At 30.6% G+C, this 18,854-nt stretch overlaps 1 protein-coding gene across 1 annotated transcript in view; it reads left to right on the plus strand.

Annotated features, from left to right (window-relative positions):
- LOC145329541 (uncharacterized) overlaps positions 1-18,854 on the plus strand; it is a 106,520-nt gene that overhangs the window by 8,993 nt on the left and 78,673 nt on the right. The window contains exons 8-14 of the mRNA XM_080173811.1: positions 1,021-1,131; positions 1,578-1,714; positions 4,403-4,503; positions 7,458-7,554; positions 10,918-11,038; positions 13,092-13,150; positions 18,349-18,500. Of these exons, the coding sequence (XP_080029937.1) occupies positions 1,021-1,131; positions 1,578-1,714; positions 4,403-4,503; positions 7,458-7,554; positions 10,918-11,038; positions 13,092-13,150; positions 18,349-18,500 (778 nt within the window). The remainder of the gene's footprint in view (positions 1-1,020; positions 1,132-1,577; positions 1,715-4,402; positions 4,504-7,457; positions 7,555-10,917; positions 11,039-13,091; positions 13,151-18,348; positions 18,501-18,854) is intronic.

An 18,854-nucleotide genomic window follows, 5' to 3' on the forward strand; every position in this document is an offset into this window, starting at 1 on the left:
GAAACGTAAACTAAGAGAATGAGAAAATGTAGCGAGTAATAGAGTAGCTCACACTGGTAAATAAAACTAGAATTTAGAAGAAATATTTCAAATGTAATTTAAAGCAAAAGCAAAGCTTCTCTATAACTAGAGAATGTCATAAAGTTCATAAAGGTACCCCTTTTCTCTTAGTAATCAACTAGTCGCTATCCGATTTGCGGAGTCTAAGATATCTTGAAAAATAACCACTCCCTCCCCGCCCATGGAATGTTTTGGATTTTCCATCTCAAAATTTGGAAAATCCATCTCAAATTCAAAGAACGAAAAGGAACGAAATGTGCAAAGTAGCCCCTCATGTATCCCAGGGGTATCCGATAGTTGACAAAATAAATGCCACGTCTCCCGGTCATACGCCGTCACGCGTCAGGTTGTAAGGGTGACGCAAATTTCAGAGCCCAGTTTTCGCGATTTGAGAAAAAAATATCTTTATATTATAGCGAAAACTGAGATCTGAAATTTGCGTCACCCTTCTAACCTGACGCGTGACGGCGTATGACCGGGAGACGTGGCATTATTTTGTCCACTATCGGGGTATCCAAATCATGACATTAAATTTCTCAGCTGAAGTTTGTAGCAGCACACAAATACTTTTGTTGCTTGGGTAGATATTGAATAAACAATTAATTTATTCAATACTTCAAGGCAATGTACTTTTATTTATTGATCTAAAATATTATTATAATGTAGTTGCTGCGCTTCTTATAGATAATTTATTTTTCTTTTTGTGTTTACTTTATTTTTCAACAGTGTTTAAAACTGTGGGAAAAAAGTGCATTTACTGAGAACCCAGTGAAGTGCATAAAAAGACTTTGAGTAATAAAAATTACATTTTCTTTACCTTCCACATTTTTATAAAAAAAATGTATGTATATTTATATTTTTTCATGTATCTTCAAACTGCAAAAATAATACTGAACTATAATAAAATTATCTAATAAGGTTTTTTGAAAGTTTGGTTTAGGATTTACAATTTTATTTTAGATTCTAAATCTTGGTGGGAATGACTTGGCTATCCTTGGCGAGGCTTCCTTCCATGGTTGTCAAAATGTACACACTCTCAATATTCAAGATTCAAGAATATTTACTATACAGGTTAGATTTAAACTGTTTGCCAAAACGTATATTCGTCGGGTTATCTTTCAACTGGGGTTGAATTAGTCCTACTTTTCATTCAGTAATTAATATACAATTTAAGTTTTTTAAAACAATTGCCCAATTTAAAATAAGCCTAAATATTGTTTTGTACTCTTGCTGAAATATATTTTACTTTGAATATTAAATTTTTGCTGTCATATACAAGTGTACATAGTGGCATCTACCTAGCAGTCTGAAAATGTACGAAGTTAAAAAAAGAACACGGGGAAAAACACTTAAATACTATTTATAGAAGTAAAATATATTTTTCTTTTGAAATAAACTCTTTAATTTGTATAAGACCTTATAAAAATACATATTTATAGTACAGAACATGTACTGAACAAACTTAGATCCTGAGTTATCCCGTTATTAAAGTAAATACATGGTTATTTATATTTTAGGAGGGTGCCCTACGACCTTTTAAAAGCCTGCGTAGACTTGACATACGGAACAATAATATCTGTGAGAAGGAAACATGGAACCAATTACAGGAACTATCTGGACTCAAGACATTGAAACTATCGGGAAATAATTTCAGGTAAATAATAGCAACGTTTTTTTCTTATCATATTTTTAGCTTTGCCGTTAATTATGCAGTTTAGAACTATCCAATCGATTTGAAACTTTGTGTGAGAATTGATTCAAAAACCAGGAAGTAGCTATATGGTGGAAATCATTGGGTAGAATAATATTACTAACTAATTGAGATGGATAGAACACCATATCATGCATAAGTTAAGGTTCGTTTGTGCAAAATCCGACAAATTACTTAAGTTTCAAACAAACAGACAGTTAAAAAGACCAACAAGAAACAAGCCAATGAAATAGACCGACACAAACTCTTATAGAGTAGCTTTGTTTTATTTTCTAAATAAAAGAAAAGATCTTTTCCATAAAAAGATATTCATGAACCTTGAAATATAACAAGACCAAACTTAAAATTGAATAAACATAAAACAAGTATGACCATAAGTAGCAATAATAAGCTAATAAAACTTTTTCTCGTATTCATTCGAATCCGGTGGATAGGAACCGGTTCTCATCCATACGAAAAAACTATGTCTAGCATCGTATTATATCCAGTTTTCCACGAATATAAAAATGTACAATCATAAGATCAAAACCAGTTTTTTTCGCCCGTGCCTTCGGCACCTCGGGGCTAAAAAACTAGTTTTAATCTTATAATTGTACATTCTATATCCGCGGAAAGCTGTTTATAATACGATGCGAGAAATAACTATTATCAAATTAAAGTTAATTGTCAAATGGAACTATTGTTCAATAAATATATTTTTTTAAATCTTTAAATGGAACCTTGTGTTACTTTTTGTATAATCCTCTTTTTTCTAATTTTTTCTTAATTTCAAAAAAATGTATACCTATTTTATAATGTTATATAACGGCAGACAGAACAAATTCTAGAGTAGCTGTGCTTCTCATAAACATAACTACACTAAAACTATACATAAACATGTACGTATATACAGATGCTACTTTAAACTTTATAAGTTCAACTTTTCACAATTACAAATTTATTCCAAAACTTTGTCTTTAATCTTTTTTTTATAAATAAAATGATGAATATTTCATACATATTCATAATCCAGTATTCTTCTCTAAACTTTTCAAATTATATTACAGTATGAATTAAGTTTTCTTAGAAACGTATAGTATTTAAAGTTCTGTTTTTAAAAAGTCACTCTTAAAAAGTTATACAAATTGATTACACCTTTCATGAAAGTACAGATTATGAAGTACATAAAAAGTTTAGACAACTAAAAAGTAATTTCTCCTTCCTTAATTTTTATTTTCTTTTACTGTATTTGTCATTTTCTATATCCTTATAATACAGTAACAGAATGTTTGTGTGGATGTGTGTCTCCTCCCAAGAGCTTTAGAATAAAAATGTGACCCTCCTAATTTTTTACCTTTTCTTTTTAAATCTAAAAAAAAATTATCGAATTCAACTCCCCCCTCTTCAAGTGCCCCAAGAGGCCTCTGGGGGCGTAGCCGCTAGTTTCATATAATTTGAAAAGAATGTATAACCTATCTATCTATTTACTCCAGTATTTACTTTCAAGATACATAACAATAGTTTTAATTGCCATGAAAACTAATACTTTTTAATATTTTATGGTACGAAAAATATTTTTATATTTTTTTTATTTTATTAGGTTGACTTAATAATAAGACTAGGTAGTTTAGCGAAGATAATTTAAATTAAAAAATTATGGAAGGAACCACGGACGTCTAAGCTTTTTTTAAGGGGGCCGGGTGGGGAGAATCTAATGTATTCTAAAAATTAAGGGTGAAAGGACAAATAAATATTTTTTTTTTTTTTGGGGGGGGGGGTTACACCTTCTTTACCCCCCTTATACGTCTTAGAAAAAGAACTTTGATTTTCAACTTCCAGTTTAAAAAAAATAAGATCTGAAAAACTTGTTACATATGCAAATTTTCTATGTAATATTTTCACCAAACATCTTTTTAGAGATAAAATAGAGAAAATTAAAAAGAAAGTAAGTCATAGAGAAGCCAAAAAATATTCAAATCCCAACTTTCTTCCATAAAAGTTTTGAGACTTGTTTTGCGAGTAAGGATATAGATAAACATAACAACAAATAAATTTACAAATAACTTAGTTATTTTTTGACAAAATCTAATCTTAATAGAAAATCGTTAAAAGAAAAGGCAATCGACAAAGACAATATATGTAAATAAAAAAGTAAACACCACGTTTAGAAGTTATCCCAATATAAACGTAACAGGAAATGTGTCTGTCACAGAACAGATAGGGGTCCTCTTTACAGTAAAGTTTTTTGTATGTACCTCTCGTAGAAAATGACCACCCCCGCCCCCCCCCCCCCACACAAAAAAATAATTTTCTTTTTAAACTATAATTTAAAGTGGGGGGGGGGGAGGGGGTTGACCTCTACCCCCCCCCCTCATGTGGCTGCTAGTTTTAAATAAGTCACCTAATACGTATTTTATATAAGTAATTTTATTTTGCTACATAAGATGATATTTGAATCAAAATATGTAAAAACTTGTTTTCATAATTTCTATCTGTGTCTACCGTTGTTGAAAGTGATTTCTATGTTTATGCTTCATTTACATACAAAATAAAACTTTATCCATCCATTCATTTATCTATCCATTAATCTATCCATCCATCTATCCATCTATAAATCTATCTCTGCTGCCAAGTTGTATACTTTTATTTCAGCAATATCTCAATTGAAATGAGCTTGGCTAAATTTTCCCACTTGGAAGAAATCGAGCTGAGTGCCTGCTCCATACAGAGCATCAACCCACAGCTGCTAGCAGGTAACATAGTTATTCATCCATAGTTCAGCCAAAGTAACTTACGAAATTGTACATCTTCTTAATGTAACAATTTCAATTTACCAAGTATGAAATCAAAGCCTCCCTGAAATTTTACGACATTTTATCATTTTGTTTTGGTTTGTAGCAATGAGTAAATAAGCCGTTTTATAGAACTTAACTAAATCCATTAAGTTACTTCGTGTCTAGTCTTTAGGAGTTCGAAGAAGGGATAGAAACAATCCAAAGCTGTGTGAAGATTCCCTAACATTGAGAACTCAATTGGTTAGAGTGTTAATGACATAAGACACTTTACTTTTAACTAGCAGATGCCCCTAGCCTCTGAGGGGTTATTTTTGAATGGGCAAATAAGACTTAAATCAAAAAATAAAATGCAATAAAACCATCCGGGGACCTATGTGAAGGTTCTTTACTATCGTTACAGACGAAAAGCTTACTACTTTATATAATAGGACAGGACTAGCTGCTGTGCCTAGAACCATCCAAATACAATACTTAAATTCACAAGTAAAACAGCCTAACATCATCACGATACCCAGGTGTTGCTCCCTAGAATATAAAACTAAACTGGTTCAGTGGTTGGTAATAGCGAGCTCTTAACGGATATACAAAAAAATCTTACTACTCGCTATAATGAAATATATGACAAATAAAAGGTAATTTTTACCAAAAATGTAAAGTAATGAAATATAAAATGAAAAAAGCACGGCATACAATTTTCTTTTTTTATATTTGGTGGCAACTTAACAAATAATCCAAATATCACAGGGAAATGGCAATACATTATTTAGGCCAGGGGGAAATATATAGGTTATGCGAATAATAATATTTGAATCAAAAACATAATATATCTATTAAATTTACTAATAGAATTGTTTTTGGGTTTATTAGTTAATGTTTCTTTTATCATTAAAATAGTTAAAAACCTACATTGTACTTTTCTGGAAAGATATTTCCAATAGCATGATAAAATCAACCCGGTTCAAGTTACATATAGTGGATTTTTATATTTAACAACAATGCTCAGCTAAAATAAACTAGTATGTAAATTAATTTAGAATTAGATGTCACAATGATTTCTAAATTGTACCTTACTGTTACAGGATTTATCATTTAACTAAACAAGTTTAACTGACCTTTAGAGGCTAGTTCTTTATCTCTATATCCATGCTTAAAAAAGATTTACCTTTTTATTTTATTTACTTTCATTATTATTTACTTTTCCACACAGAAAAAATGTAAAATATGGCCTATAGGGAATATAGCCTGGTTAAATTAAATGTCTCGTTGCTTGGCTGGTTTATCGGTAATGAACTTTTCTTGTATAACAACATATTAATAGAAGAATACATAATGTGCAGGAAGTGAAAACTAAGAATGAAAAAGTTTAAGGGGACAAAGTGACTAAAATATCATCCATGTGACATCATAAAAATAAATGGAGAGATGGGAGGAGAAGCTCAAAAAAAAGATATGGATAATCAATCATTTTTATTACGTCACAAGGTTGATTTTTGAGTCACCTTTTCCCGTTTCTGAAAGATCAGAACAATGAAAAAATTTTGGTATGGGGGCAATTATCTCTGCGCGTAATTGGAATTGGTGGGTTACTTTGTGTAACAATAAAATTGTAACACAGTATTACTTAAAAAGAGCTTCAAGCCTCGTAATCATGAGAATTTACAAAAAAATCATACATTTTACAACACCAATTTCATTGTAATAACTGTTGTACGGACATACTTTCAAAGGTTATATAGTAGCACCATTATGATTAATGCAGTTTTCAAATGAATTGTGCGCCATCTATCATAACTTTGAAGTATTACTTTAAATTAAAATTGATTTTTGATGGCTGGTAAAAAATATAATGTGCATTCTACCTCCCTTTAAATGCATTAAACTAATTTCTATTCGATAAAGTTTTAGGGGTTTATTCGTTTATACAAATTTTAATGTTTACAATGTTTTATGTTTTTTTAAGGTAAATTCACTGCACTGTAGTGAAAAAAGTGATCCCTTCTTCATAGAATTATTTAGAAATATATTTCGGTAAACATGGCACCCTCTTCAGTTTAATGGAGTTTAGCTGCATGTAATAAGGCTTTAGTTATTTTAAACAAAATCAAATAGTGTACAATAAAAATAATGCCTACATAATTGTAGGATGGTTCCGTCCGAAAGCCGTAAATTTAGCAATTTTAGTTTTATCTAAATATTATTATTTTAAATATAAGAACAAGTCAGGGATGTAAACGGATGATACAATGATCGATAAATAGATGTACATCCCCAATGATTAAGCACAAAATTACCCCTTCTATTGATTACAATTATTGGTTGAATGTTTTTTTCAAATTTATTGTGTGAACTCTAAAATTGAAGTGAAACTTTACTATGGTGTCAATTTCTCAAAAATCATAGATGAAGTAGAAAAGTAGAGGAGTAATTGTGTCCAAACAATTAAAAATTGAATAAAAAATTTGCTTCTAACAACATCGTTTTTTGTACCTACGACTGTGCATCTATAGCATTTTTAGGCTTTTGATTCGATGGGAAGAAAAGTGCAAATGTAAATGATCTAAACCCATCCCTAAACTAAGAATAGAAAATAGCTTTATATCAACCCAGCCTATAGAAGAGTTGGAGTTTTACAATTAATATATAAAGGAGAAGAAAATAAGAATGATGCTTTTTTTCAAAATATAAAGAAGTTGCTTTGATCTTACTTGACACACTTGCAAATACACTGACAATCACATATTTACATCCAACGATATTAAAATAGAAAATTCTGCTAATGTGTTTATGTGTGTGTATGTATATTTACCCTACAGAAATATTCAGTTTGAAGTCACAACAGAAAAAAATGCGAACAAACTCGAAGAGTAGCTTTGCTACTAAAAATTGGTCTACAAATTGTTTGTTTTGTTTAGGAAATAAGAAGTTGCGAAGTATTGATCTGAGCTGGAATGAAATATCTAGTCTTGAGCCTGAGTTCTTCAGCAAACAAGTTTTTCTAAATCAAATAAGGTAAATTTATTTCCAGTATGGCTTTGAAACCGATTAATATCCGCTAGATTAGATTTAGCTCTATACTGAAAATTCATGTATAGCATCGTATTACAAAGAATTTTTTACGAACAATAAAATATAATTTCTTTCATCGTATTATAAACAGCTTTCCACTTTTTATGCTTCTCAACTTATATATTTCTATCTTATTTTTTTTTATAAAAAAGTAAATGAACAAATTATTGCAAATGAAATGGTTCATTTTGCTATTTCCATGCATATTCTAGATTAAAACTTTTAAATTATCTAGAAATATTTTTAATATGTAGAAAAAAATAAAAAATTAATTAAAGTTTGTAAAATTGCTTTAAGTAATTTGCTTCGATATCTGTGTACATTCTACTATTTTGCGAAACTAGAATTATCCATTTTAAAAAGATTAACTAATGGCTATCATATAAAGGTAGTAAAAGAAGGTCTCATTTCAGCCTTTTTTGCGCGCAAATTTGAATATTTACACCATAAGAACCTGTCCTTGATATATATAGTGTAGGATTCATTTGTGAGAGGTAATGGCTCAAATAATATCCCATATCCTTGCTCTGCCATCCGATACAAATTTTAGTGGCATTGCCTCTCGATAACTATCTGGTTCTTCTCAACTTTTTGCAGTGCAGTGCAGCTATGATATATCATTCGTGCAAAAACTATTGATAATGTTTAATCTTTTGAGCGTGAACGAAAAATATTAATCCACCATTGGCTACGCATCCAGAGGCCTCTAGGGGCACTTGAGTGAGGAGAATGAGTGAAGGGTAATGAGGTCAACCCTATATTTTATATTTTAGTTTTAAAGAGAAAAAGTAAAAGAATTGTGAATGAAAAGCTGTACGGTAAAGAAGAATCATATCTGTTCAGCAGATAGCAAGACCTGTTATAATGAAAATCGATGCTATTTCGTCAAGGCAATGTTGACTATTTAGTGTTTCTATTACTAGTGACTTTGCCGCCTAGAGGCCTTTAGAGGAACTTAAGGTGGTTGGGGGTTGAATTCAACCCTCAAATAGATATAAACTTTCCAGGACCTATGAGAAGCTATTTTGTAAAGGAGAACCATATCAGTTCAGCGGTTACCGAAATTTTAAGCTGTAACTTTTATTATTTTAAGTCAACAAAAAAATGTTGAATAAAGGTGGTCTTAAAAAGATTGCTTATTACGGTCATATGTACACTTTGGAATTTATATTTAACACGAATGACAACATCCATAAAAAGCGAAGCTCTGAAACGATAGGACAAACGGACATTAACACTTGTATATTGTCAGAACTGAATAATCAGAATATAAATGAATAATCGTTAAAGCACAATTGTGAGTAAATTTGTTGAAAAACTTCTTAATACAGGATAATGTTTATGGACATACTTACATTTTTAGGTTTTGATTGTAGAGTTGCTTTGCTAGTAATATTGTACTTTGTTGTCCCAGGAATCAGAATCAGAACAATCGGATGTTTAGATCACATAAAAAAAATGTTGTTAAAAAAAGTAAAAAATCAACATGTTTAAAATAGACGTACGGACATTCTGGTAATGATTATAGAATTCCTACGCTTTTTAAATTGTACCTAACTACTACAGGAGTCACCATGCAAAGTTTGAAATCGATAGAATCAACCCCAATCATAGAAAAGCTTCGCTTTTAAAGATATTTTTTACTGAAATAAACTTTTATTGATCTCGTTCTTGTTTTCTTTATCCTACTTATGTCAAAGATGAAATACCAAATTTTTGCGCCAAAATTGGGAAATAAATCCTTAATGGTTTAGTTTCCACTAGGATAACACAAGAAATAAGGTGTACAGAGGGTTATTTACATATTACTTTACTATTTTATACCGACCTAGCGCCTGGTTAAAGGTAAGGGAGCGTGCAAAAATAGTCTAAAACCCCACCATGACTTAAAGGTAAAAAAATAGTCGGTATATGTGAAGTTTCTTTAAATAAAGAACTCAATCGGTTCAGAAATTAGCGAGAACTAAATTGAAATACAAACAACTCAATACTTTATAAAGACATGCAAATCAGTATTATAGAAAAAAAACTGCTCCTATCACTTTACTTTTCTCTTTTGTAGGAACTATAAAAAATATTTGAAGATATACCTTAACAATTGTAATAAAAATTCTCGATGTTTTCCATATTGTTGTATCTTCTAGTAAAGTGTAAGTGTGATGAGCCAACCAAGGTGTGCATTGCAATAAAGGAATTATAGCAAAAAATATAGTTGGTCGCAGGATGGCGGTTCTACAAGTTTACCTTTTATATCTAACGCAATAAATTAAAAATTTTTTCCAAAAGAGATTTCCAGGTTGAGAAAGGGTTCAACACTTTTGACTTTCATAAAGCAGGGTGGTTTTGACCCCCCATTACACCCACTTAATAATTTTGGTTTCAACATAACAGTATTTATGTGGGTCAAAAAAGAGTTTTGAGCAAATAGTTAATTTTGAAAAATAACGCTGAAGAAATAAAAATTTTGCCCCATATACTTTCATGTTATGGATTTTTTTATACTTCCTAATAATTTTGCAAAATATTGGATGATACAACTCTTTTTGTGTGTCGCCATTTTAGGGATTTTACTGGGAAGAAATTAAACGTCGAATTATTAGCAAATATCTAATTGGTACATGTCTCTTTAATAGCTAACTGTACTTGAAGGAAAAGCTTTATAATTTCAGTGACATATTGATCTAAATGGATGCTCTGTTACTCATAACTATCAAACCTTACTCTTAGAATATCACTGCAATATGATGCATTCTGGGGATTGATTTGATTTTTAAAAGCGAAGCTTTTCTATAATTAAGGTCGGTCCGTCCGTCCGAGATAGATAGCTTTTATTCGTTAATTTAGGCATGTTAGAATTGTCCTATCGATTTCAAACTTTGCATGGTGATTCCTGTAGTAGTTAGGTACGATTTAGAAAGCGTAGCAACTCTATAATCATTACCAGAATGTCCGTACGTCCATTTTAAACATGTTGATTTTTCTAATTTTTTAACAGCTAATTTTTATGTGATCTAATTATCCGTTTGATCTGATTTTTGGTATATTGATTCCTGGGACAACAAAGAACAATATTTTAAGCGAAGCAACTCTATAATCAAATTCTAAAAATGTAAGTATGTCCATAAACTCAATAAACATTATCCTGTATCAAGAAGTTTTTCAACAAATTTACTTACAATTTTGCTTCGACTCTTATACTTTTATATTCTGATAATTCAGTTTAGACACCATACAAGTGTTAATGTCTGTTTGTCCTACCGTTTCAGTGCTTCGCTTTTATGGATGTTGTCATCCTTGTTTTTATAGTTTGGCTGGAAATTCATTTGAGTTGATACCTGGAGAGTCGCTGCTGTACATGTACAACCTGAAATCTCTGAATCTGTCCTACAACTCACTTACCACCCTCAATGATTCCAGCTTTGACGAGGTAAACTGTTTTATACTTTTTTGTTGTAAAGCTACTCTATAACTTCCTTCTGTTGATCTTTTGGTTAGATGTGACAAAGCTGTTCTTTACATAAGTATTAGCGGCTTCGCCCCTAGCCTCTAGGGGCTTTGCCCTAAGAGGTAATTAAAAAAAATTACAGCTGCCCCAGTATCATTTTCGAAATTTTTGGGGTAAAAAAATTGCAGCTGCCCCTGTATCAATTTCAAAATTTTCGGGGAAAAAAATTGGATCTGCCCCAGTATAGAAGAAAATTACCCCCCCCCCCCAAAAAAAAAAAAAATATTTTTAAATTTTTTTAACCTAAATTCAAAATTGTTTTTTTACCTTTTCTTTTCAAATCTAGAATAATAAGTTTGGTTATCGAATTCGACTCTCCCCTCCTCAAGTGCCCCTAGAGGCCTCTAGGGGAGTAGCCGCTATTTTATAATAAACTAAACAAGAAAAAAATTTAATGCACTGTTTTGAATTTTCCTATTTATTCTAAAAATAAATTTAGATTTACATAAATTAAGTTTACATTTTTTATATTCGTCCGTAAGTTACATAATACTTAGGTGTCATGATAAGGATTGCAATAGTTACCATAAATCCACTAAATGTTAGATTTAAAAAAAAACATTAAATTTTAATATAAGATGGGATGTACATTTTTAAAGTAAAAGAAAAAGTATCGATTTACCTATGTAAAAATTGTTTATATGTATCTTAACTTCTTTATTGGCTTTGGGAGTTTCAAATGAGAAAATAATATTTTACAGTTTGATGTAAATTATACCTAAACAAGGATGACAACATCCATAAAAGCGAAGCACTGAAACGGTAGGACAAACGGACATTAACACTTGTATAGTGTTAGAACTTAATTATCATAATATAAATTTATAAGAGTCAAAGCAAAATTGTAAGTAAATTTGTTGAAAAACTGCTTGATACAGGAAAATTCTTATGGACATACTTACATTTTTAGGACTTGATTATAGAGTTGCTTCGCTTAATACATTATACTTTGTTGTCCCAGGAATCAATATACCAAAAATTAGATCAATCCGATGATTAGATCACATAAAAATTTGTTGTTAAAAAAGTAAAAAAATCAACATGTTTAAAATGGACGTACGGACATTTTGGTAATGATTATAGAGTTGCTACGCTTTCTAAATCGTACCTAATTACTAAAGGAATCACCATGCAAAATTTGAAATCGATAGGACAATTCTAACATGCCTAAATTAACGGAAAAAGCTATCCGTTACGGAAATTATAGAAAAGCTTCGCTTTTAAAAAGTAAATTTACCAAAGAACAAGGTCATTCTTTTGAATAAAGCTAACTGATAAACGGCTGACAATAAAGTTTCTTTTCGGACATCAATAAAAAAAACAGAGTTTGATGGTTTTTAAAAAAACTGACATGTTTTTTACTTAATATGTAAAAAAACGCACCAATTTCACTCAGCAACCCTGTACTGTTGGCTCTTAATTTCTGTTTTATGTTCAGCAGAAAAAATACACAATGTAAGTTAAGCAAGTCTAGGATAATTTTAAATACCAGAAAATTATCTTATACGAAAACTTATTTATGAATTATTTAATAGATAAACAAAAAAACTAAAGATTCGTAGTTTCCTCTAATGTGATTCTCACTTCCATTAAAAGCTCAACTTTTTCCCCAAACATTTTCAATTTTATTTTTGTTTGGGAAAATGCTCTAGAATCATAGGAATGTCTGTCAGTCTTTCTGATTGTCTACAAAGTTTGTTTTCCCTGTTATTTGTATAAATCTACTAAATACTTTAAGCACCCACATAATACATATCATCATATGCCCTTGTCCTTATAATCAAAGAATTTCAAAATTAGATAAAAATATCTATATCATGTTTTTAAATAACGGCAAACTCATAAGCAGTGATTGATTTTCATATATTGATAATACCCGCCAAAACATAAGTAAGGTACACTTGAATTGTACAGCCATCATATTGTTGCGTAGCCTCGCTACAAAAAGGTGTGTTCATTCTTGTTTGAATTTCAGGTGACAGGTTTGACGGATCTTGATGTTTCTATGAATCAGATTCAATATATCTCAAGCAGGTACACACACATAGATAGATAGATAGATAGATAGATAGATAGATATATAGATAGATAGATAGATAGATAGATAGATAGATAGATAGATAGATAGATAGATAGATAGATAGATAGATAGATAGATAGATAGATAGATAGATAGATAGATAGATAGATAGATAGATAGATAGATAGATAGATAGATAGATAGATAGATAGATAGATAGATAGATAGATAGATAGATAGATAAATATCCTAAAAGGTAGAGTTTTAGAATTGTTGAATAAAGTTTAATGGAGTTTTCCCTTTTTTTTTGCATGAATGTATATACAGTACGTTAGGAACAGTTTTTTCCCATTTTTGCAGATCTTTCATCTTTTGTAGTTATGTAACATTTTGTTTTAAAAATTATATAGTGAAGTAATTTTAAAACCGGTTACGAAACAATTGTTCTATTAAGTTTTTTAAAATGGATATTTTCGGGGCGATAAGAAATTATAAGAGTAGCAGTGTCCTAAAATGTTAGAAATTTAATAATACACAACCTAAATTTAACCCTCACCAGTCGGGCACCTAGCAGCACCTTTAGCAGTCAGGGGGGGGCATTCAATGCCCCCCCCCCCCTAACCTATTATCTCAGCTCCCATTAGTGCTAAAAATTGTGCATGTCCCCTAATTGATAATGAATTTCCGACTATAAGTGGGTAAAAGTCAACCCCCCCCCCCCCCTCCGACCATTTAGGGTTAAGTAGTTTTACGAATAATTAATGTCAATTTTTTGTGTAGATTTTAAGTTTTTTTGTCTCTCTAATTTATTGAGTAAAAAGCTTTAGAATTAGAATATGTTCCATAATGTTGGGAATATTTACTAGATCTTTAAGCCGTCTATCTTGAATTAGAGCCGAGAAAGTCACGCTTTATTTAGACGAATATTTCTAATTATAGTGTCGCTTTGCTACACAAAAAAATTAAGAATAATGTAAATGTGTAAAAATCATAAGAGAAAACTAATTCTAAAGATAAGAGAAAGTAAGGTTTAGAAAGTACTGCAGATAATTTTATGAGATACAGGTATAATTCAGGGATTAGGGATATAGTAATAGTCTAGTTATGAGATATAGGTATAATTCAGGTATTAGGGATATAGTAATAGTCTAGTTATGATATACAGGTATAATTCAGGGATTAGGGATATAGTAATAGTCTAGTTATGAGATATAGTTATAATTCAGGTATTAGGGATATAGTAACAGTCTAGTTATGAGGTACAGGTATAATTCAGGGATTAGGGATACAGTAACAGTCTAGTTATGGTATACAGGTATAATTCAGGGATTAGGGATATAGTAATAGTCTAGTTATGAGATACAGGTATAATTCAGGTATTAGGGATATAGTAATAGTCTAGTTATGAGATACAGGTATAATTCAGGGATTAGGGATATAGTAACAGTCTAGTTATGAGATACAGGTATAATTCAGGTATTAGGGATATAGTAATAGTCTAATTATGAGATACAGGTATAATTCAGGTATTAGGGATATAGTAATAGTCTAGTTATGAGATACAGGTATAATTCATGGATTAGGGATATAGTAATAGTTTAGTTATGAGATACAGGTATAATTCAGGTATTAGGGATACAGTAATAGTCTAGTTATGATATACAGGTATAATTCAGGTCTTAGGGATATAGTAATAGTCTAGTTATGAGATACAGGTATAATTCAGGTATTAGGGATACAATAATAGTCTATTTATGAGATACAGGTATAATTCAGGGATTAGGGATATAGTAATAGTCTAGTTATGAGATACAGGTATAATTCAGGTATTAGGGATATAGTAATAGTCTAGTTATGAGATATAGTTATAATTCAGGTATTAGGGATATAGTAACAGTCTAGTTATGAGATACAGGTATAATTCAGGTATTAGGGATATAGTAATAGTCTAGTTATGAGATACAGGTATAATTCAGGGATTAGGGATATAGTAATAGTCTAGAACATAAGATACAGTACAGGTGTTAATTTAGCGGGTTTTTTTTCTAAACAAAGACAAAGGTATTGGAATAAAAGTGTTAGTAATACTAATAAGTAATATTTTGTTTTCTTATTTTTCATTTTTCTAATCTTATTTTACATCTAGCAACCTACCATTTTATCCATGAGATAGAAACCTCATAAACCCCATAGACCATCCCTTTCACGTCTGTATATATGTTCTGTGTATGTATTGTTTATTTCCTAGTTTCAGACTCATTAGTTTTATGTACGTTTCTTTATTCTTCAGCTACAGCTTAATTCTTAAGAAAACAATCAGCGTTTTTCTAGAAATTTTCAGTTATACAAATTTTTGAGAATTAAAAAAAAAGAAAATACAATTCCGAAGAACAAATAAACATTACTGAGCTAGGAAATCAGTATTATTCCTTTTCTTACATTTTTTTATATTTAAGATTTGTTTGTATAAGAATAGGACCAACAGCATTACAGGCTGACAGAAAACAATAACATATTTTTGTGACTGATTTTAATATTTTTAAGAATTGGCCTTATGTTTCTTTTTAGACAAATGCATTTAAAAGTCTGCACTGTACTTATAACAATAAGTACAGCAGACTAACTGTGTTAGGTTTTTATACAGTCCCACTTTTTTAGTAGCGAAGCTACTCTATAATTCACAAGTTCCGTCCGTCTGTCCGTCTGTCCGTAATTAATGAATTGGGGAAAACGTGATTTTCTCAGCTCCTATTCAAGATAGACAGCTGAAATTTTTAGTGAAGATTCCCACTATATATGCCCATCTAATATATACATTGTTTTGTATGTTTGTTATTTGGGGTGCTAGATCGATTCCTAGATTTTTACGTTTTCGTGATTTTCTCAACTCCTTTTCAAGATAAAGGGCTGAAATTTTCAGGGATTAATTAATTTTATATTCAACATATTTCACTAAGTTTCATTAATATTTTTTTTTATTAATTAGGGTGCTAGATCGATTCCTAGATTTTTTAGGTATTCATGGTTTTCTCAATTCCTATTCAGGATTGACTGTTGAAATTATCAGGGATTGAGTATGCCCATGTTCTACATATTTCCATGAAGTCTCAATAGGATTTGTCTATTAATTGCGGTGCTAGATCGATTCCTAGATTTTTAAGTTTTCATGATTATAAGGTTGCGCGCTTTTAAAGGTGTGATGATTTTCCCTATTTTACCAATATTATTATGTTGTCATCCTTATTTTTTTTATTAATTTTTTTTGTTTTTGAAAAATAAACTGTATTATACCAAAGTCTGTTTATGTAAATTTAAATGCATCTAGAGGCTACACCCATCTACGGGTACTTGAGGGAAGAGTGGGGGAGAAGAAAGTCGACATTCCATTTACAATTTCCTTAGTCTAGGGCAATATCTTGTGGGAGGGTGAATCATAAAACTTTTTTGAACCTATAAGAAGCTTTACTATATATGAGAACTATATCGGTCCAGTGGTACAAACACATAGACCTCCTGTTATTATTATATAAATATGGCGTATACGTCCTCAAACGCAAAGCAAAAACATTCAAAAGAACTTTAAGTAAATTTTTAATTTAATCTTATTATTTTTTAAAAATGTTATATAAAAAAAGTATAAGTAAAAACTTGTCATGCAATTTGTTGAAGATTGTTAGGTTTATGTCTTGTAAAAGGTGAAGGGCTAAAGCATTTATAGATTTTGTGCAATATTTATACTTTTGTTGAATCAATCAACCATTTACTATTTTAACCAAAAAATATAAAACTTTTTTCTTAAAAATGATTTTTTAATCGTGGCCTTACACGTAGCGCATTCGCTCGTAGTCGGGGAGGTGATCAGTTTAATTTTGGCTCAATACTACGTCACAACTAAAGACGTCAAAAAAGGTTGCTGCTATGTCAGATTCGCAACATTTATAGAGAGATAAGAGGAAGAATGCCTTGGCCCTAATTAGGCGCAACTAATTTTACATGCACAGTTAGGACTTCCAGACAAAGGTCGTGAAATCAAACAGTTGGTTTACTGTTAAATGTTACTTAACCTTATACCCCTAATATTTTTTTTTAATTTAAGCTCTAAAATTTTAAATTTAATGTATAAAATAATATAACATTCGGAAGAGTTATATTTTTATGTAAAATATCCAAACTTTGGATTCCAAGGTATGAATGAGTAAGGTACTCTTTGGTTAATCTACTATTTTGTGTTTTCCAATAACTATGTTTTTACTATCATACAATTTCAAGAGTTATTAAGGATTGGGAAAGAAAATGTTTCAGCTCTTTAAATTAAGCTAGACTTTTGCAATCTGATTCGTACTTTTTTTATTGATTGTTTTGTGATGAATATGTCACATTAACTCTTCTTCATTATGCTCGGATCTAAAATATAAAGTAAAAAAGTAGTTTTATGGAAATTTTGAAAAAAAATGAAAATAAGGTGAATATTGATAGGTTCAATTCTTTTTTTATATAATATATTTTTGATTTTTGGTTTAAAAAGTATTAGAAAAAAACTTTGTTTTTACGATGCTACATAACCTATATATATGAAAACCACACTTACACTAACAAATATTATACTAAAATTTTTAATATTTTTCATGACGCAACAAAATTTCTTTTTCATTTGCAGTATGGTTAAGAGCATTTTTAAAATATTTACATAGTGTATTCCAATACAAATCTTATTATGCGTTAATCTATTCAATGTTTTATTAACAACTGGCAGCTAAGCCCCAAGAGTCCTCTAAAGGCTCTCGAGGCTGGGGGAAAACAACCTTCTTCTTCAATTGTAGTTTTTTTTTAAAGTTCTAAGAAAAAAATGTAGTGGTGTGTCTTTATTTTAGGGGTGATTTTTCTTGGATTGGTTTGTGGTACCCTTCCCTATCATAGTTATTAACTTTCCTAGGACTGAGAAGCTGTAGGAGAACAATATCGGTTCTTCGACATCCTTCGATACACAGAGATCCTGTTACTTCATAATAAATTTTCTCGTATTCATTCGAATCCGGTGGATAGAAACCGGTTCTCATCTATACTAATCCATATATTTTTAGAAGCAAAGCTACTTTTAAAAGGAGATATCTGTTTGTTACCATTTCTGTATTAAAGCTTGCTATTCTGTAATAGTATTTTTACACATTTTTTAAAATTTACGTTAGCATGTCTTGAATTAAGTTTTGTTTAGGGTGTTCCATAATGTAACCAAACTGGAGACGCTCAGCCTGACAGGGAACTCATTATCCAAGTTTGCGAGTACAACCTTCCTACCATTAAACAGTCTTCACACAATTGCAGTGGAGAATAATCTACTCAAATATATTCCTGTAGCTTTACAAGGTGGGCCCTTTTAACTTTTATGAATTTGTATAAATGAAGAAACTGGTAGCTATGTTTGATGCTGTACGTATTGGTGCAAAAAATGGGGACAATTTTTAAATTGATTTGACGGGGCTGTTTATTTACGTCACAAGTGAGGGGAAAGAAAAGGGAAGGAGGAAAGAAACCCCCTAGAAAAGAGATGGGGGTATGACGTCACACGCCAAAACAATTTGAAATTTGTCCCCATTTTTTGCACTAATACGTACAGCATCGCTATGTTTGTTCCGGTTTTCATTAAAACGTAAAGGTGCTTCAGTTGTGATGACAATTGAAATTCAGATAATTTAGTTTCATGTATATAATGTTATAAAG

Source organism: Acartia tonsa, chromosome 10, assembly GCF_053477335.1.
Source record: "Acartia tonsa isolate MP-2025a chromosome 10, ASM5347733v1, whole genome shotgun sequence".
Lineage (NCBI taxonomy): Eukaryota > Metazoa > Arthropoda > Copepoda > Calanoida > Acartiidae > Acartia > Acartia tonsa.